The 21,864-nt window shown below is 37.1% G+C and overlaps 1 protein-coding gene across 1 annotated transcript; it reads right to left on the reverse strand.

The window, feature by feature from the left end:
• Positions 1 to 377: 377 nt before the first annotated feature.
• On the reverse strand, positions 378 to 21,556 carry LOC127977151 (switch-associated protein 70). Its single transcript, XM_052581857.1, has 12 exons — positions 21,389 to 21,556; positions 20,742 to 20,882; positions 17,372 to 17,545; positions 16,389 to 16,616; positions 13,221 to 13,367; positions 12,947 to 13,055; positions 12,218 to 12,399; positions 9,529 to 9,636; positions 8,846 to 9,012; positions 1,922 to 2,120; positions 1,671 to 1,767; positions 378 to 1,319 (listed from the first exon to the last, which is right to left on the reverse strand). Exons 1-12 carry the CDS (start codon positions 21,545 to 21,547, stop codon positions 1,201 to 1,203), a joined length of 1,830 nt encoding a protein of 609 aa, XP_052437817.1. The 5' UTR covers positions 21,548 to 21,556; the 3' UTR covers positions 378 to 1,200.
• Between the last annotated feature and the right edge of the window lie 308 nt (positions 21,557 to 21,864).

Below are 21,864 nucleotides of genomic sequence, written 5' to 3' on the forward strand. Positions count from 1 at the left end.
CTCATTCACAATTTGCCTTTCAAGATCCATCATCTTTCATTATTTGTCCCATGTAATACATCTCAATCATAGAATTGAGTACATTTTAAAACAATGATATAACCGTGACATTTCAGCATAAACGCTTAGACTATTTGGTTTTAAACAAACTTGAAATTTACACTTAAATTATAAATTATGAGTGCACCACCCTTGAAGATACATCAAAACATTTCAAATAATAGCCATGTCCCCTTTAAACCCAATTTAAGTTTAAGTAAGCTACTACAAGCAGCAAGATAGGCTGCAAAAACAGTGGTCTATCGACCCCTAGTGGCCTTAAAACCCACCATCACTTTCTAAGCGCTCAACAAAATGACTATTTCTCTGACAACCAATCATTTACAACTATTAAATAATGCCTTTATTGAATGACAAACAATACAGTCTCAGGCTTAAATCTGGACATTAGTTTAAGGCAAACAACAGTTTGGTATGGTATTGTACATAACTGAATAATCCCAAAAACACATAAATTGTAGTAAAAACACAATTGTGTTAATAATTTGAGCATATAAATTAGTTAATACTGCAGTCATGTCTTTTTGAATGAGATTGCCCTTACAGTATGTGAACAACTGCTAGATACGTTCCAGCTATGTCAAATGTTCTAGCACTCAAGTATTAATTATAAATTAAACCTAAATGTTTTTATTAGTCCATTTTGCATGCTTTATTACTATTTAAATTGTACAATTTTAATACTTTTAAAAAACTAGAGGTGACAATGGAATGCATGCACAATTACACTTTTTAACAATATTTACTTGGTCAATTAGGTTATTCATTTTTTTTTTTTACTTAAAAAAAAAAACTTTTTTAAACTCATGAACTATGGGGAAGAGCCATCTGCCTTTACTTTGGTGGAAATGCACCAAAATGAACACATTCACAAGATGTAGAACATCATACAAAAATGTTTATAAAAAATTCTTCAAAGCAAAGGACAGAATGACACTGGAATGTTACAGTAGAGATTGGAATGGTGACACGATTCTTCAGATGAGGCCAGGCTCAACCTTACTGTGTAAAGTCAAGTGGCCTACAGTTTTAGTGTGGTCAGAGGCTAACCCCACAGAGGCAGTATATATTCTTCACTAGTGACTCTATCTACAGCAACGTGTATTATTAACAGGGCAGCAGATCTACAGACTGGACACACTACTGGGGTGTAGGAGGCCTGTTTTTCTTTTCCTGCCAATCTTTCTCTCTCAGACTCAGTTCTGCCTCTGTGAAAGCTGCAGGTCCCCAGTTTGTGATTTTCTGAGGGTACTTGGGACCTGAAAAGACAAAACAAAAAACACGAATAAGGTATGGATATTAATACATTCAGCAGACACCTTAACAAACACAATGACGAAAATAGAACAACATGAGCATACGATATTATTCATTAATTCAGTCAACTGTATTTTTAATGTTGCTGGATGTTCAGTAAATAATAAATCGGTGTAAATGGGTTCATAGAGATGAATGGTTTCATTTCATAATGAATGATTTAAATAAAGCTTAACCTATAAATGGCAGTCATTTGTGAAAAGAATAGATGCTGGTAAATAAATGTTAAATAAAAGTGCTTAAATAAAAAAAAAAAAAATTGCATTCTTAAAAATAATTAAAGAGTAGGTCACCTGGCTGAATGAGGCGTATGAGTCCTTCATGATGAGTCACCTTGTCCTTCCAGCTCTTTGTGTTATTAGCAGCATCTGCTAGTTTCTTCATCACCTCCTGTTCATATAAAACATCCAATCTCAGCATCCGAGGTAGTGATATATAAGACTGCGCACATTGCTATATTCAGCCACTAGATGGCAATCTACACAGAGCAACAAAGATATCAACTTCAACATAACCAGCTTCCGTTAGTTATTTTAGCGCTTACCTCATATTGCTCCAGTGCACCCTGTCTGTCAGCCTCCAGCTGCTGCAGCTGCTGCATGGCAGACTGCAAAGCGCTCTCCTTCGCCAGCCGCTCTCGTTCCAGCTCCTGTTTCTCAGCCTGAGTCTGGGAGATGGTCTGCTGTTGATACAGGTGTATCTCCTCCAGCTCTGCACGCTTGGATACCTCCTCCTCCAGCAGCCTGCAGGAGACACAAATGCACACGCTCACATTTAAAAAACATTGTCAAATTATATTACGTTTTCTTTTTTTAAAGCTTTTTAGATCTTTATTAGACAGGCAGTAGAGAGACAGACTGAAAAGAAGAAGGAGGAAATGGGAAATCCTATGATGTCGCAAGCTATTGTGTTACAGTAGGTGCCTCAAAATAAAAAAATAAATGCTGACATTGAATAGACTGTATAAACCAAATACATATGCATAAAAATGTGTGTGTATACATTTATAAAAAAAAAATGTAAGAGCACATTTTTATGCCATTTCCAATATTGCTTTTCATGCAGTGTGTAATGTAGCTGAATGTGAATGTAAACAATCTGCAAAGTTGTAAAGCTGAAAGTGCACGATATATAAAGTTATTCTCTCCCAAAATAAAGAATCAGCTCTGTACAGCCTAGATTCAAATTCCACTACCGTGACGGCTAAACGTCACAAGGTAAACACATTTGCATAATGCGCAATGTTCTATGATGCCCGGCTGCGCAAAACTTGACCCTGCCCACAAAACTGGACCCTACCATTCTACTGACAACTGCTTCAACTGAAATATGAGAACTCATTTAGTCCGTCATCACCCGGGTGCTGATAGCGCACGTTGATATAGGGAAAGTTATGGCCTAATGGTTAGAGAGTTTGACTCCTAACCCCAAGGTTATGGGTTCGAGTCTTGGGCCGGCAATACCACAACTGAGGTGCCCTTGAGCAAGGCACCAACTGCACTGCAGCATAAATGGCTGCCCACTGATCTGGGTGCGTGTTCATGTTGTGTGTATGCACTTTGGACTGGTTAAATGCAGAGAACGAATTCTGAGTAAAGGTCATCATACTTGGCTGTATGTCATTTTAAACTTTGCCACTTTAAACATTTAAGAGCCAGGGGATGCGAGTTTGTGCACACAGTGAAAAGATGTGTGCGTCCGCTCATCCGAAGCACGCAAACCCGCGTCTCAGAAAGCGCAAAAAAATTATTAAACTCTCTCTAAAGAATTTGTGCTTGAATGGACAATTTAACAAAAAATACTTATCCGTCTTGGTAAGTATCCTATAGCAGACATAGCTGGCTAAATGTACTGTATCAGTGCACTGGATCATAACATTCTCTTAAAGTGACAGCACTTTCTTAATGTTAATCGGACAGTAACAACAAATAAATCACTGCTCTTGATTGAATAACTTTTGTAACTTTAATAAAGGTTCATCTTTAATTTATAGTCAAATATGCAATGCTCAGTTCATTATTTTATTCAATTTCTGTACCTAAAACCTAATGCCAGACCTACCTAAAAAAAAAACTGAAAATCACCCCTACTGTAGACCATTCACATGCTGGTAATAGAACGGATTGTGCCATTTTGTGTGAGTTTGGGTAAAGTGATGAGCTGGCGATGGGTCAGCACAAGTACAGGAAGAGAGTTGGGTTTGTGGGGTGAGACAGGGAACAGGAATTGCAGACATCTCAGACATCCTCATGTGTTTGACGCTACTCGAATTTCCCACTTTACAAGGCAATGGACTGGTTTTTGTCAGTTGCTCCATTCCAGGCGTCACATGACCTTATCTTAAAATTTAGTTGTGCCATAACTGTGTGTCTATAGTATATATGTTGCAGAAGATAGACTGGGTCATGATCATTGTATTACAAACAAAATGACCTTGTTAACACATTCAGTTTAATAATTCAAATGCATTTAAAAGGCTTTTTAATATATATATATATATATATATATATATATATATATATATATATATATATATATATATATATATATATATATATATATATATATATTAGGGGTGGGCGATATCTCGATATTTAAAATATATCGAGATATTTTTTAAACACGATATGGATTTTGACATATCGTATATATCGATATATTGTTTATATTCTGATTCCGCCACTTTGCTTGTTTGCCTTCCCTGTGCTGTGCTCGCCCCCGCTCACTTGCCCCCCGCCTCCTTGCTTTTGTCCCCTCTCACCTCGCGTGTAGAGAACTAGTCAAAAAAAAAAAAAAAAAAAGACAACTGGCTCCATTATATGGAGATACTTCAGTTTTAATGCGTAGGGCGAACGGCAGGCAGATGTCTACTGTAGGGCCCAATGAAACGCGGACGGAATCGCGGAATCCAGTCATAAAAATGGAATTTACAGTTTAACGCGGGATGTCACGGAATTGGTCAAATTTTAAATGAATTAATCAAAAGTCGGTCATGCACTTACATCAAATCGCGAAATGGACTAATATCTGCAAATATTAACCCGGAAAAGTCTATTTAAATATGAATCCTGCATGTTCTGCGTGTCTGTGTCAACGAATGGAGCAGAAGCGCGTCTTCATTCATTAAACACGGAAGCTCGCGTAACGCTCGCGCTGATTTCATTGTCTTTCCTCTCTCTGAATAAAGACGTGAACACATGAGGAACATCTCCAGAACTGCACTGAGAGTCACTTCATGAGCATCTGACCGTTTGATTTGAGTAAGACTAGCTCATATCACATCATAGACTGTGGTATCACATACACAGAACTGTAAAGGTAAACCCGTCAAAATAAAAGTATTTGACAGAAATCTATTACTATTGTACAGCAGAATGTAGATAGCCCACTACTACTACTATTAAAATGAAACGAACATAATTTTATAAGGAATAATCACACAACATTTCTCCCATGTTTTATTTTTAATAGTAAATCCCCTTTGTTTACCAAAAAATAAAGTTTGCTTAATTTTAAATAATTAAAAGATAAATTAAATGAATGTTTTATGCCTTCATTTGATAATCAGAAAAATGTAAATACACAGAATTTCTGAAGGGAAAAAAAAACATTTCACATAAGGCTATTTTAAGAATTGTTTTTAACTAATTAAGTTGTTTTTATGCATTTAAATAATTGCACATGCTAAAACACAGAATTAGGTAACAATAAAACATATGGTGAAGAAAAAAATAAAATGTTTCATAGGCCCCTTAACATGTAATATTTGCCATATTTGTTTTTTGCAGTAGTTTTTTGGGGGTTATTTTTCCTGTAAAGATATCGAGATATATATCGTATATCGAGATATAGCAAAATATATCGAGATATATTTTTTGCTCCATATCGCCCAGCCCTAATATATATATATATATATATATATATATATATATATATATATAGACATGCATACACACACACACACACATAGACACACTCACTGCCCACGTCTTTAAAATTCGAACACATTATTCTCTATGAGTGTACACACACCGGTCATGTCATTCGGTGTCTGTCCGCGGCGCCCAGCTATGACTCAGGAGGCTGTTCTAATTTCTGCCGTGCCACAAAGCGCCATCTGCTTAGTTTTTCATACTGCATGTTCATACATTATACCAAGATACCATTTCTGCAAAATAATACCTACCTCAAAGCTCACTTTCAGTCAGCATGAGTGTTTGCAATAACTTGATCTGATGTGAATTACAATCACCATACAAGGCAGAAATATTTATAAGCGATGCAAAAGACTGTGCTCGCTGGGCATAAACGTTACCATAGTAAACATGATATATATGACCGCTTGAGGAAATCAGATGTCAGCTTCTTGTTCTCTATCACATTTGTGTAAATATTTAGTAACTTATATTATCTCGTCTCAAGAGTTTAGCTCCACGTAGCCTATCATAAAAATATAATAATGTTTTATGTTTGGGAGCTTTTATAAAAATAGACAATAGAGATATTATCATTCATATTATCATTATCACACATGTTTAAATCTAGATTAAAAACGCATTTCTTTCGCCAAGCATTCGAATAATGTATCTCTTAAATTGTGACTGCAGTTGCATCTGATCAAATGTGCATTCTTATTCTTTAGCTTGGGTTAAACTAATTAATTTTACTTTGTTGGAAGAGCAGCTATGCTAATGAAGTCTCTATTTGTTTCTCGGTTAACTTGGATTTACACAAGCTCCAGTCTGGATCCAGAACACCTGAAAAGAGATGATGCTGACCCTCAGAGGACCTCAGATGGTGCTAACCATGAATCAACAAGCAGAACTAACAGATATTGCTACAAGTGTGACTGCATCATATAATAATTATTAATTATTAATAATAATAATAATAATAATAATGTTCATCGTCTGGCTGACTACGTCTTGTATTAATTTTTCAAAAAATCCTGTCATACGTGCACAAACTGACAGTCGCCACTTTTCAGCAATTACTAAATATTGTAGAAACAATTTTCTGTAAAGTTGCTTTGTAACGATTTGTATTGTAAAAAGCGCTATACAAATAAACTTGAATTGAATTGAAATTCTAAATGTGACGTATAGGCCACTGTGGCTACAAATAAATAAAAACAGACTCGTCTGAATAAGCAGGCTGTTTTCATAAGCGTTAAAAATAAATAAATAAAATAGAAATAAGTGTATTTATGTGTGATTAATTTTGAGGCATGATAAATTCATTCATTATGATCAATGTATCACTTATTCTACAGTAAAACATCAATGCTTTTGAATTAGAATATTTACCAAAGCATGCAAACAAACAGCAGCTCTTATCATGTTCGTGTGTGATCGCGCTAGTTCCCGAGATTTATTTCTTAGTTTTCTGATAACTTCTCTTTTTGTTGGTGAAATGATGAGGTTGCGTGACGTTGTTTTTGAGAGGCGTGTAAAGGGCGTGTTTTAGTGATGCGCAGCGGTGCTTCAGGCTCGACTGTGGAAACCCTGCACTATTCTGGCCTCAGTGCTACTGGCCTGAGGCTATTAACCCTGCCTGGCCCATTTTAAGCCCTGGCGACAGCTTAAGCAGCAGAGCACATACTTCTGTTACTAGTTCAGAAGTTGTTAAAGGGGGGGTGAAATGCTCGTTTTCACTCAATATCCTGTTAATCTTGAGTACCTATAGAGTAGTACTGCATCCTTCATAACTCCAAAAAGTCTTTAGTTTTATTATATTCATAAGAGTAAGATAGTCTGTACCGATTTTTCCCGGAAAAACACGACCGGCTGGAGGCGTGACGTGTGGGCGGAGATAAAGAATCATGAGCGCCAGTAGGCTTTTGCGTTGAGAGCGTTTGGAAGCTGTGACATTACCGTGAGGGAAAAACCATCATCCAAAACAAACCATGGCTAACAGTCATATTCAGCCGTTTATTTATGATCCAGAATCAGATCCCGAGGCTGAAACTGAACGAGAGCAGCAGCAGCAACGACTCGCTCTGAGCGGGACTCGAACCCGGGTCTCCGGCATGGGAAGGGACGCACTAACAAGGAGGCAGAGATATTTTAAGCAGTTTTACTTACCGCCTGCGGTTCCAACACACGATCGTGACCCTTTTTCGTTGGGATTGCATCATCCTTAAGAAATAAACGATACGCAAATCCGTCGTCAAACTGGGCCTTGTTTGTAAAACAAACATCTTCGAAATGCAGGGAACAAACAAAAACACTTGCACAACTCCGTTGATGCCCTGTAAAAATAAACTCCATCCACTGGTCCCTTAATGCTGTTTTTTTTTTTGGTAATCTGTGCAGGGTTATCTTGCCCTGGCAACCAAAAACACCCTTCTTTTGTGACATTTCGCGACGCTCTCGCTCTGATCAGTGAACGTCTGTTGTGCTCTCTCAGTGCTCTGCTATACGGGAGCGCGCGCTCTTCCGGCAAAAGTGCCCTCAAGACCCATATAAGGAAATTCCGCTCCATCTAACGTCACACAGAGCCATACTCGAAAAAAACTTTCCGAAACTTGTGACAAACCGGAAGGAGTATTTTGGAAACAAAAATACTCCTTCAAACGTACAACTTAATTTTTGAAACTTTGTCCATGTTTAGCATGGGAATCCAACTCTTTAACAGTGTAAAAAACTCAGTATGCATGAAATAGCATTTCACCCTCCCTTTAAGCAAAATTGCAAAAGCAGCCATGACAAAAATACTGCAAGCGCATTGATACAAACAGTGAAACGGTTGGAGTTCCATAATCACTAGAATATCACACTTATGGAAAATGCTCTAAGCCGACCATATTTGAGGACCAAACAGAAATGTATAAATATATTGTGTGTGTGTGCTGTTATACAAACACACAATAAATATTAGTATTTCTGATCACTGCCTTTTTGATATCTTTTTAAAAATTATGCTAATATACTCTGGTTCAGTGTTTGCCATTAGCAGGTCAGCAGAATTCTCGGAAACCATCCACCTTCCCCAGCTCCACCTGTCTAGATCTGCTACAGAATGTATGTATTCATGCAGCAGCAACTGCTGTGAGCAATCTTTCATGCAGCTTGGGGAAGTCGTGGCCTAGTGGTTAGAGAGTTTGACTCCTAACCCTAGAATTGTGGGTTTGAGTCTCGGGCTGGCAATACCACGACTTAGGTGCCCTCGGTGCAAGGCACCAAACCCCCAACTACTTCCTGGGCACTGCAGCATAAATGGCTGCCCACTGCTCCGGGTGTGTGTTCACAGTGTGTGTGTTCACTGCTGTGTGTGTGCACTTTGGATGGGTTAAATGCAAAGCACGAATTCTGAGTATGAGTCACCACACTTGGCCGTACGTCACTTTCACTTCACTTTATCTACTGGCAGCGACGCCATGCATAGAAGATCTAGTGAGCCAAATGCATCGTCATATCCATTAACATGCTAAAACCATTCAGAGTTGTCATGGTTTAAATATATTTACCTGGCCTGTAGTTTTCTGACAGTTTCCTCATCTTGTCTGGCCTGTCTTTCTTCCTCCAGTGCTTCTTCTAAACGGTGGTACATGTTCTCCAGCTCTCGTACGCGCTGCAGGTACTGCTCTAACTCACTGGACTTTTGAGCCACCTGTTCCTCCATTTGCTGCCGCACCTAAAACACACATAGTATTTTTTGACTTTCTTTATTCTGCAAAACACAAACGAAGATATTTAATAGAATGTTTCAGCTGTAAAAAAAAAATATTGAACCCCTTTGACTTTCATTGGACAAAAAAAAAATCTAAATATCTTTGTTTTCCACAGAAGGAAGTAAAGTTAGGTTTGGAACAACATTAGAATGATTTATTATGACAAATTTTAATTTTAATTTGCTATCCCTTTTTTAAAAATATCAGTGCATACTGCTTGGTTTTATGTGACAATGTGTTCAAATTGTGTGCTCCCATGTTTCCAGTTAACTGTAGAAAGCAGAACTTATGCTGCAGCATACTTCCTGTAGTATTCTAAATATGGACCTGTGGAGCTAAAGTAATCCAGCACCTCATTGGTCTGCCTAACCTCTCTAGGTACATGATATCAAAGGGCATAGAAGAGTCTGTTCTAAAAGCCATGTTTACAATATGGTAGCCAAACAGTCACCAACCAAGTTTAAAGAGCAAGCTACTACCATTTTCTCTTTCTCCATTTCCATGCGGTAAAGATCCTGCAGCTCGCTCTGGGTCTGCAGACGTCTGTGTTCTTCTTCTGCTGCATTGGCTGCGGCCTCCTCCAGTTTCTGTGGATCACAAAGACTCTCCTCATTTGTAAAGAAATCAGATACACATCATGTGGAACTGGATTTAAAAGATCTGGCTATAAATGGAGAAAACAGGCTAATTTTGCCCATTGGATCATAATACCACTACCCAGAATGTGAGTGTTCAAACCATCTATATTAGGAAAATAAAACTTCATATGCAAACCTCAACACAGCAGGGGCCTTTCCAAACACAAAAAAAACTTTACTGAACCTGACACATACGTCATACCCATAAACCTTTTACACAGTGTGAAAAAAAAAAAAATCACACTTTGTCTCTATGTGATACATACACATAACACAACATGTTTTAATTAGAAACCACACGATGTTTATGTTAAATACAAATGAACAACAACAGTGTCCTCCCGTTAACACAGCTGACCCTATTCTCACCCCTCAATCAATTTCTGTATGGTTGTGGTCAGAGGGCAGGTCAGTGTGCGATCGCAGGTGGCTGTGTTGAGTGACAGGGCAGGTATTGTTTTAGTATGAACTCCTCAGGGTTTGGAACAGCCCTCTCTAGCTCTCTCCCCAGGCACCTATTGTCCTGCTATGTATTAGAGGACGGGGGAGAGGCACTGACACATCAATGCTGGACTGTTCTCCATGCAGACAACAGTTCAGACACAATTAGATCAGACAATGAGAACTTGTCATCAGCGTAAATCAAATGATTGTTCCCAGTTAACACTATATGTACTGTGTCAGAAAGGTTTTCTATCAGAGAATATTGTGTTTTGTATAATATACTGTAATCGGCTGTTAGACTTGGCAGTCTATTTGTTTTAATGGCCTACTCTTTTAAATGGTTAAAGATTCAAGTCTTAGTTAATGTTTTGTATTTTTATGCCAATATTTATACTTTAAAATGGTTTTAGGAGACATTTTTGTTACTTTTATTAAACTATTCAGTTCAATTAATCAAATTACATTTCAACGTGTATGGAAATTCACACAGTTTTTTTTTTAATCTATTTTAACATTTTATATGGTTTTTTTACATTTTAAATATATGCAAATAAAAAATACTAATTCAGTCAAGCATATTTTTTTTTTTTATTTGAATGATTTTAACTTATAGTTTTTGTATATTGCTATACACAGAAATCTAGTCAAAGAATCAAGTCTTATTTACTGGTTTATATTTGTACGTCAAAATGCAATGCATAAATGCAGGCATAGTAATATATAAAACACTGTTTAAATGTTTTTTTGATTTGTCTGAATTTATAGACTAAAAATAAAACAATAATTAATACTTGATTGCTCAACTAAATATGTTTAAATGGGTTTTATATTTATATGTTTAGATTTTTTTATGTATATATTATGTTTTAAAGATTTACTTATTTTAATGTAAAGTAAAACTTATTTAGTAAAGTATATTTTCAAATAGTTTGTTTTGGTTATTGTTGCATATAGCTAGTTAAATAAATCAGTCTTAATTATGGTTTATATTCTATGCCAAATATTGTTTAATTTGATATAGTGTAAAGTCTATACATGAAGAAAAATAAGAGAGAAAAATCCCTTTCCTGCACAATTTGAGTGTTGTCTTTGTAGATTAACCAATGTGCTGAATCTGTAACAAAGTCGTGCTTATCTTACTGAATTACATCCACTTGGCGATGACAAAACTCATTAGTGATAAGCCTGGCTAAACTCGGATTTAACAATATTAAAACACTCGACTGGAAAAGATAACCAGTATAACGAAAAATTAGATGAAAGAAGGCTCAGAAGGGTTAAATGCAAACCACAATTCCTCACCCAGCCCCCACCTCTCACACATACATGCTCAATCCACATCTCGATATAGGGTGTGAAACCACACACTTGAGCTAATCTAATTCCAGTTTAACTACTGGCCGTTTAGGATTAAACCACTTCTGCTGACCGGTTTCTGCAGAGGGCTCGAATAGGGAAGGTGGTACGTGAAATCAAAGATGAGAGTTTCAGTGAAATTCATGAATAGCAGGGAGAGATTACAAAGAGCCACCATGGTTTCCTGGGGAAACAGTGTTTCTTGAATGGTCAGTGTGGCAACAGACACAGTTCCTGTTTTACTCATTAAACTGCAGTGCAGGGGGTTTGTTTGTAGTTTTGTTCGAGTACCAACAGCACTTAATCTTTTCTTTTTAATCGTAAAATTAAGTTATGTTAAACTATGTTCCTATAGCTCAAGTGGTAGAGCATTGCACTATGAAGCGCAAGGTTGGGGGTTCGATTCCCCGGGAACACATGATATATAAAAATTGATAGCCTGAATGCACTGTAAGTTTAATTTTTAAAATGCTGTGTTGCCATTTCCACATGCACGACTAAATGCTAGTTTTTCTACAAGTCCAATATTTCCTTACATGGAGGAATCTCAAATGGATTGTTTTTTCATTTCCAAATAACAGCCATATTCTGTATATTAAAATGTATAAGGAACCATGTGACAAACCATCCGATTTCAGTTAAAGGTGCTGGGAGAGACATGTTTGTGTGAGTTGCTAGAAACACGAGGCTACGTGAAGCTCAGCATCTGTTGTTGTAGGACATTACAGACCTGTCTCATGGCCTCCAGCTCTCTCTGTTTGTTCTCATTGGCCGTCTGCAGCTCTCTCATCCTCAGCTCCAGTTCTTCCTGCTCGGCCTGTTGTTTCTGACGTAACTCTCGTCGTTTCTGCCGTGCCTCGTGGTGTAGAGCTGGACGTCCAACCTTCAGGAGTGTGATGCAAGTCTGAATAGCTGAGTGGGCATAAAGAATAGAAGTTACATAATTTAATATGAACATGAAGCAATACATGCAGTATATATAAAGACAATCTAATACAAATAGAAAATGGTTAATTTAAATAATTTTATTATGCATTAGATATCATTTTCACTGTTTTCCAATGCCAGACTTTTATTTACAACTTATTGATCTATTGTATTTTATGTGTAGATTGATCTTGTCTGTTGTACTATGTCTTCTTCTTTGTAATATTGTCCTAAAACTCATTAATAATGTACAAAAATGTGCTGGAGTCTGGTTTTCAGTCTTTCCTTTATTATCTAGTCCAATCCATTCATTAACATATTAAATCATATTTTATTTTATCAAGAAATTCATGAGCTGGCATAAGCTTTGATCATTTTAGGCAATTTAAACATGAACATTTGATTAATAAAATAACATTCAATTAAAATTAATAAATGTAAACTCAGCCTGACCAAACATTTGAGTGTCAGTCTCTATTTCTTTCCGTGAAAGACACAACAGAATGAATCATCGGGATGATTCAAATCTCACCTTGAATCCATTCTTGTTTTTTCTTTTTATCGGAGGCACTGATTTCAAAGCTTTTGTCTGAACACTTGACATAGAAAAGGCACTTCTTCCCCTCCTTATCAGGCAAGGACTGCAGAGGAATGCGTGAGGTCATCACAATAAGAGGAAAAGGAAATGTATCCATGAGAATGAAGTCACCATAAAAATTACACATTAGTGTTACAGTTAAAACCAAGCTGAAAGAATATTTAGAATAAATCATTACGAAAAATCATTCTTTGATGAGCCCTTATACCTCAACACAACAGTTTCCATCTAGTAGTATGTCTCCTTTCTTCTCTGTAAGGTCTTCACTGGCATAGTATGATATTAAGTTGGGCTTCAACAAGAACCACCGTTCAGTCCAGTTCTTCCTTTTGTGGCCCTTTTTCATCATGTAACCCTGAAACAGGTCAAAGGAACAAGTCACATTGCAGTTCAGTTGACAGTTTCCTGCTGGCGGAGCCAACAAGTGGAAACAACGGTGAGTCCTGCTCCTTAAATTATCTCTACGAGTCATTCTTTATCACCGCTATAGCTGCTAAAAGTCTGGATCCTGCATGCTGACTCACAAATGATTTTTTCCTAAGGCCTCGTTAAGGCTAAATGTGCATTTCACACTATGTAAATATTGCATCCTGTTTAAGCACCAGTATCCTATGACTTAGTTAATCTGTATCTGATCTTGACTGTGGCTGCACAGCTGGCCTTGGCACCAATCTCTCTCTCTCATTCATAGTCAAAGCAGAAAACAACACTGATGCCAGTGTGCTTTGTTCACACGGTTCTCAGATAACCAAAACATAGACTTCAAAACTCAGGCAGATCATAACAAGGCTGAATCAGTCTACTAAAGGTCCTAATTAGCAGATGCATACTGCATAGGCTACATACTGGTTAAGATATTAACATTCCAGGTATGACCTAATTTCTTAAGCATGAGGAAATTAAATTGTAGCAGGTTTGACAACAACCAGCACAATTAAACACAGTAATTATATCAATCCAGATTTGCCTCGTTCATTCAAAAAGAATGTGCCCAAATGAATGAGCTGAAAAGAATATACAATTTTGATCATATGTCCACATGCTTATTGCTCATTGTTGAACATATTTGATTAAAAAAAATATATTAAATATCTGATATACACTACCATTCAAAAGTTTGGAGAAAAAAAACGAAGCCTGGAAAAATAACGTATTGGCTTCCACAGAAATATTAAGCAGCACAACTATTTCCAACATTGATAATAATAATAATTTTTTCTTGATCACCATATTAGAATGATTTCTGAAGGATCATGTGACACTGAAGACTGGAATAATGTCTGCTGAAAAATTCAGCTGTCATCACAGAACTAAATTACATTTTATAAATAAATAAATGAAAATGATAAATATATTAAACTGTATTATTCTATATAAAGCCTATATAAAGTGTTTATGTACAATCAAACGGTTTCTGCAAAGGTATGTGAATTTATGAACACAACTGTCTTTAATATACCGTATTTTTAATTAAAAACATATATAAGTCGCACTGTACCGTATTTTCCGCACTATAAGGCGCACTTAAAAGCCTTGAATTTTCTCAAAAAACGACAGCGCGCCTTATAATTCGGAGCGCCTTATATATGGATCAAGGCACTCTGTCAAAAGCCCCTTTCACACTGCCATTCCGGCAAATTCAGGGGTAAAGTGTTCCTGTAATTGTTCCCTGGTCGCTAGATTTGGCACTTTCACACTGCCAGTGACGACCCGGTATATGTGCGTGCTTTCACACACAACCCTTGAAGATCCCGTAACGACACGTGACATCAGCGCGTGACGTGTAATGTACGAGTCGACAACGCTTGGCACATTATACTTTAACTGAAGCAAGCAAACGATCTCTGCGTCAGCGCGGAAAGTGAGGAACTAACTGATCTCTGCTTCATTACAGTTTGCACATATGTTTTCGTCGCGAATGTTGATCTTCCTTCAAAACAGCCGGTAAAAAAGTCGCGCGATAACGCGCGTCATCACTTCGATACGGAATTAGATCTGGCTTTTGTTCACACAGCGCTCGTTCCGGATCGATTACCGCAATGTTACTATGTCCCCGACCCGGGTTCGATTCGGTAATCAATTCCGGGACGTGGTTGCTTTCACACAGAAGGCGACCAGGCAATGTTACGGGAATATTGCGGGTCCGACGTGCAGTGTGAAAGGGGCTAAAATGTTGACATTCCCTTTAGAACAGCTCAATCTAGTGGATGCATAACGCAAACCCAGTCAAACGCTTGACTGCAGTATCTTCTATTCTATGCACCTTATAATCCAGTGCCCCCTTTATATGAAAACAGTTCTAAAATAGGCCATTCATTGAAGGTGCGCCTTATAATCCGCTGCACCTTTTAGTGTGGAAAATACGGTACTATAAGTCGCATTTATTTAGAACCAAGAACCAAGAGGAAACATTACCATCTACAGCCGCAAGAGGGCGCTCTATGCTGCTCAGTGTAAGCTACAGGAGCACTGAGCAGAATCTCTGGCAGCATAGAGCGCCCTCTTGCGGCTGTAGATGGTAATGTTTTCTCATTACCATCTACAGTCGCACCTGACTGTAAGTTGCAGGACCAGCCAAACTATGAAAAAAAGTGCGAATTATAGTCCGGAAAATACGGTATTAATAAAATGTACATATGTATGCAGGGTTCAAAATTAGCACTTGCCAAATGCCCGATGAAAGGAAAAATTTTACTTTCATGCGGTATATTCTTTTACGCCATCAAAACCACAATACGAGGAAAAAAAGCATTTGTGACAAGATCCCTCTGAGATGAAAACTGGCTCATCACAAGAAAGTCACAATAATATTTTTTTGTCCAAACCATGCTAGAAAAAACAGCCCAATACCGTATTTTTCGGACTATAAGTCGCACTTGAGTATAAGTCGCATCAGTCCATAAATACGTCATGATGAGGAAATAAACATATATAAGTCGCACTGGACTATAAGTCGCATTTATTTAGAACCAAGAACCAAGAGAAAACATTAGCGTCTACAGCCCCGAGAGAGTGCTCTATGCTGCTCAGTGAAGACTACAGGAGCAGAGAGCAGCATAGAGCGCCCTTTGGCGGCTGGAGACCGTAATGTTTTCTATTGGTTCATTTCTCTCAGTTCATGTCAAATTAATTTTGATAAATAAGTCGCACCTGACTATAAGTCGCAGGACCAGCCAAACTATGAAAAAAAGTGCGACCTATAGTCCGGAAAATAAGGTAATTACATTTTTACAAGTACAACATAGTTTGTGATTAGAAGTAGATTTTCTCAAATTGAATGCCACTTGAAGGCATGGCAAAGAAGTACATTTTGGACTCTGTATGCATGTGTGCACTGTAAACAATTTCTATCATAATGGAGCCGTACTCCTCTTACTTGTTTGAGCACATCCAGAATAAGTTCCTGGAACACTTCATTAATGCCCATGGAGAGGGTCTGGCGGTCCATGCCCTTACTGAAGTGCCCCATACCCACCAACTCAATCAGCTCCCAAACATTCAGACACTGGTGCTTGCTGCTCAGCTGGAGCTTGTATTCTTCAAACTTTTCCTCAATCCAACTGCCACCCATGGCTTCTGTTTGCTTACGAAGGAAGTACTCGATCTGAGGGTAAAAGCATGAACATAATTATATCAATCATTTATAATACATTCAAACAGGAGAAAACTGCATGTATTTTCATGGCACTAAAAATTTTTTAAGATGCTAGTTATTCCTGTGCAACAGCATAGACAGCATATTCAGAAAAACACATAATTACTGAAGGATTGCTTTGATTAATTAAGACTAAGTATAATAATCCTGATAGTTTCCTCTTTATTAAACAAAAAGATATTGCAGTCACATATAATACAAGCAAGCTGACAACTTCCGTTTTAAAAACTGATCACAATCATAAGCCAGAATGGAAGAGTCAAACAGAAGTTTTTAAAACAGAAGTAGCAAAGAATGAAAAAACTCTTGTTTACATAAATATATCATGGGAGATTAGAAATAGGAACTACACTATTAATCATGAAAAGAGGTCTGAAAAAGGTTGTTCTCTTTTCTTCAGGACTTCCAAAAATGTATGGAAATATAGAGGAATTATGAATGTGTTATGAATAAAATGTTTTCTTGAATACCTGTTGTTTGCTCTAAAATATGTTGTCAGAAGTGAACTGCTATTGTGTCCAATTCCATAATTACATTTAGAAAAATCTTTATCTAGCAATCACAGAAAATGATCAAAACGAATCTATGCATCTACTGAATAGTTGCATGTAGGTTTGGATCACTTTGCGAATGTTTCTACCAAGCGTCCTTTTCCTTTTTGGAATTTTTTTTTTTTTTTTTTACAAAAATGCAGTTATCCTCACCTCCTCTGAGACCATGACTAGTGGATATCTATCCTCAGAGAGGAAGTTGAAAATGCACCAAATCTTAAATGCATCGTCATCTGAGATAAGCAGGTGGTTTCTGTTGAGGTTTTTTCTGGCACATAGAGTCCAGCACATCCTGTTAAAATCTATTCGGTCAAAGTTATCCTGGACCTGCAGAAAAAAAAAAAAATAGAAAGTCCTCTTGAGACCAAATGGATCATGGAAAAATGCAAAAACAATGGGGAGATGCCAAACATCAAAAGGAAAAAATAATTAACTGTTAGAAAGGCTCAACGCTAATTAAATCTGATATACAGATCAAAATGAACAAAATGTCCTGATTCTGGTTTACAAGTGCAAAGAAGGCCTGAAACCTATTCAAGGCACACACAACACTGCAAATAAGACATGTTTTCCCCCCAGTACTTAACTAGAGTTCCCATGGATACTTTTGGAGCATTCTGGGCACAGTTTTGCATCTAGAGCCCATCTGACTAGTCCTGAACATTCCGTTGGGAAAACTGCAAAACATTTTAGCAAAGTAAGCTTAACCCAAACTTAATTATGTCTTCAAATGGCAAAATTCAAATGATAAAGTACTAAATGTGTGTTTCGACACAATAAGTCAAAAGCTAATAGAAGCTAGTCTACTCTAACACAAACTACCATCATTATTTAATATGAATCCAAAGCAATTAATGCCTCTAAAATATTACTGACTTGTTTGAAAATGTTGTCATGTTGCATGTTTGATTTTCAGATGTTATTTGAAAGTTTTCATCTCCATGAAAAAAATTATAATCACATTTCAAATCAATTTAACCGAATTCCACATATTTTATACAGACATAAGCATTTAAAACATGTAACTTTCATCTGTTGCTGCAAATGACATCTGAAACATATGGCTGGCATAAATAGAGTTCACTGCTATGAACTCGTACTTTAAAACCAAACCACAAGAAGAAGCTGAACTGCTCAAATGAACTGTGCCCAGCACTATTTATATTCCTCCATCTGCAGGACTAATGTCTGCAACAAAAGAAAGCAGACAACTCTCATGAAACAGTCACTGTATTCCACCAACTCAAGCGTCATCTCGGTTGCAGTGGTACAAGTATGTTTGTTTTGAAATGGCAGCTCCTCTTTACAAGTAAATGTGCCAGATTTCATCCCTCGCTCACACACGCACCTCCCATCGTGCCCCGGCTTTCTCTGGGAGGCTCACAATAGGGGCCTTGTGGAGACCTGAGTGGCCAGTGGAGCCTCTGTTCTTCTCCAGATGAAGCTGTTCATTTGTATTCAGTGGAGCTCAGGCTCCATCACATTCATAAATAGACTTTATCATGCCTGTGAATAACTGCTTTATGGTTTCTCTGACTGTAAGAGGCCGTAAGGGTGAGGGATTCTTATGCTTTATGGAAGGAAGTGTTTGGGATGAGCAAGACATCATGGACTCTGATAGGTAGTCAATGCAAGCAGTTCAAGCTATAGAGGACCTACATGTATAATCAAATGAAACTGAATATTGTGAACTAGAAGTCACACAAAGTCAACTATTATGTAACAAAGAAGAAAATTATGAAGTTGTCCATAATCCTACTTTTCACAGATACTTGGAAAATAAATAAATGCTGATTTGAGTAGTTTATTATGCAAGGAGAACGACACTGCTGAATAAACTAGGACATTCGGGAAATTAATTGCTTGGGACAATGGTTAATTATACACATTAGTTGTCATTATTCAAACCTATTTAACTGTAAAATGTTGTGACTGACCAATAAGAATGAAGCATTCTAGATAGTTGTGCCACTCTGACAAATATTAAATAATGTACACTACTGTTCAAAGTCTTAATGTCTTTGAAAAAAGTCCCTTATGCCTATAAACGCTGCATTTATTTGATCAAAAAAGTAACATGAAAGCTGTTTAAAATGACTGCGGTCTACTTTAATATATTTTAAAATGTCATTTATTCCAGTATATATATATATATATATATATATATATATATATATATATATATACATAAGCATTTGTCTAAAATATAATTTTTTTGTAACAAAATGCACTTTTTCCAAATCAAATTACTGCATCATTGCTGATTAAAACAATTTTATTAATAAATATACATATATAAATAAAACATGTTATTACTAACTATCGTCTCACGTAAAACCTAGCTGAGAAACAAGCACGTTTTCAACCTGATCATACTGTGCTCACAGCATGTCATAATTGAACATAACCACATGTATTAAAAGAAGTGGGTCACAATGCACTAGCCCGTTTTGATAGCATCACTCTATTTTGGTCTTGTGTTTGTGGAGTGGGTCTACGTCTTTTGTTCTTCATTTGACATCAGAGCACTTTACAGACAATGCATTCCTGGAATCAAGAGAGCTGAAAGGGCGAGAAAGAAGTGGGGCATAATTTACCGAAAAATCACAATCATACATCATCATAAAACGAGAAGTAAGATGTGTGACTAAGCTGTTAGTGTATCGTCTCAGACAGAAGCCAATGACTAGAATGTGTGTGAATGTATAAGTGCAAAACCAAGTTAAGCACTGTAACTTTTTTTTTTCCCACCGACCCCAAGTTAAATTGTTTGGCTGAGAGTCAAAAGTGAAAGGCAAAGAAAGGGGAAAGGCGGGTCTCTTTGCAGCAGGGTGGAGTGTGTGTTTGGTCACTCATACAACTATACAAGTTTACATGTTAAATACAAGACCTCAGATAATTATAAAATAGGCAAAGAGTATAATTTGCCTTTCCACTGTAGGAATTTTAAGCACCAGAATTCAACATCGCCTACAATACCTTTCAAATTATTTTTCCTATACACAAGAACTACATGCTTTGTGGTGCATTGTGAAATCTCTTCCCTCCTTCTGTTTCCTTTTTGCGCAAGAAAACGAGAAATTACAAGGGAAGCAATTCTTCCATGTTACTTTCAAAAAGAAACTAATTCTCATGCCTGGAAGTTTTTCATTATGTTATCCAACATTTACTTTCAATAGATCTGCAGTAATTGCATCAGTTGTTTTAGTCAAATTGGGGTTAGTCATGAGGATGACAAACTTTCACATGAGAAAATGAACATCCATAAAAGAATTACAGCATTTATGAAAAAGTGCAAAGCTCAGCATGTAAAACCACAAGCGGTTTATAATAAGAATGGCCATCAAAAAACATATTTTCACCCTGTCAGTGCAGTCTACATACATTTTATACAGATAAATATTATTATAAATATTAAGTAATACTTCAAATATATTGTCCCGACTCCCAACACAAAGGACGCACAATCCTCAAATCCCTGACAACTGAAAAGTCCTATTTGAACGATGGCAAAAGTGCTCACCTTGTCCAGAATGAACCTGTTCAGGTAAGGCATGTATCCCTGATTGGAAACAGGACCCTCATCATCATCTCTAAAGTGCTCCTCTAGAGATACAGGATCATGAGGGATCTTCATCACTGTGCACAGGTTATGGGAAAGCACCTGAAAGACATCACTGAGTTTAACACCAAAACATATCTAATAATAATTAATTAATGTCAATTCAAATTGAATAATGATCTAAATCAGTGCTTAAAGAAGTAGAAATTGTTATTTTAAGCAGAATTCATCAAAGCACTCAAATTTAATTTGCAAACCAAAACACCTTCATTTCATCTTAATGTATTTAAAGACACATTTTAAACAAATTCAACGATTTGGGAAGGATTAGAAAATAACTAAAGGTGTCCCGTTATATATTATCTAACACCTCATCCGTAACACACTATAATAAGACATCAGAAGCAGTTTTGAACTTTCCAAACTAGTTTGAAATGCTAAAAAAAAAAAAAAAAGTCACTTGAAATATTCCTACATTAATTACATTCAGTGCGGCTACTTTGATTCACACGTCCTTAAACTGTAAGAATTTCCTGCACTGAGCCATAGAAACAGCGTTTACACTCCAGTGCCCCAACAAAAACGTTAATTCGGTGGCAAAAACAAACCTTCAGCTGTGACTTAGAAACTTTCCCACTTTTATCCACATCCAGGGCTGTGAACGCATGCCATATTGCCTTGAGGAGCTCGTCCCTTAGTCCCATTTTCAGAGGCAGTGTCTCTGGGCTACTGACTAGCGTCGCACTTGATGTGAACTGTTTTCTCATGAGGTTTTACAAAAGAGCGGTCACATGACCTTAGAACCAGAACTACAGAACTCGCGGCTCGAGCACCACTCAGCGATGAGCGCGTGCTGCTGAAGGACTTGGTTGGAATCTATGACATCAAGCATTTATTAGACTGAGAAATAATAACCTCCCACAACGAAAATATTTGACACAATATTCGTGATCATTTGTGTTTTCAAAGGTTTCAATAACCGCATGAAGTCAAAATTAGTCCCTAAAGACTGGAAGTTGTGTTCGCCGGAGGTTAACCACAGAAACAGTAACCTGTTTTAGCGCTTTAGTGGACTGTACCCCAA

The sequence above is a fragment of the Carassius gibelio genome, chromosome B18 (genome assembly GCF_023724105.1).
Source record: "Carassius gibelio isolate Cgi1373 ecotype wild population from Czech Republic chromosome B18, carGib1.2-hapl.c, whole genome shotgun sequence".
Lineage (NCBI taxonomy): Eukaryota > Metazoa > Chordata > Actinopteri > Cypriniformes > Cyprinidae > Carassius > Carassius gibelio.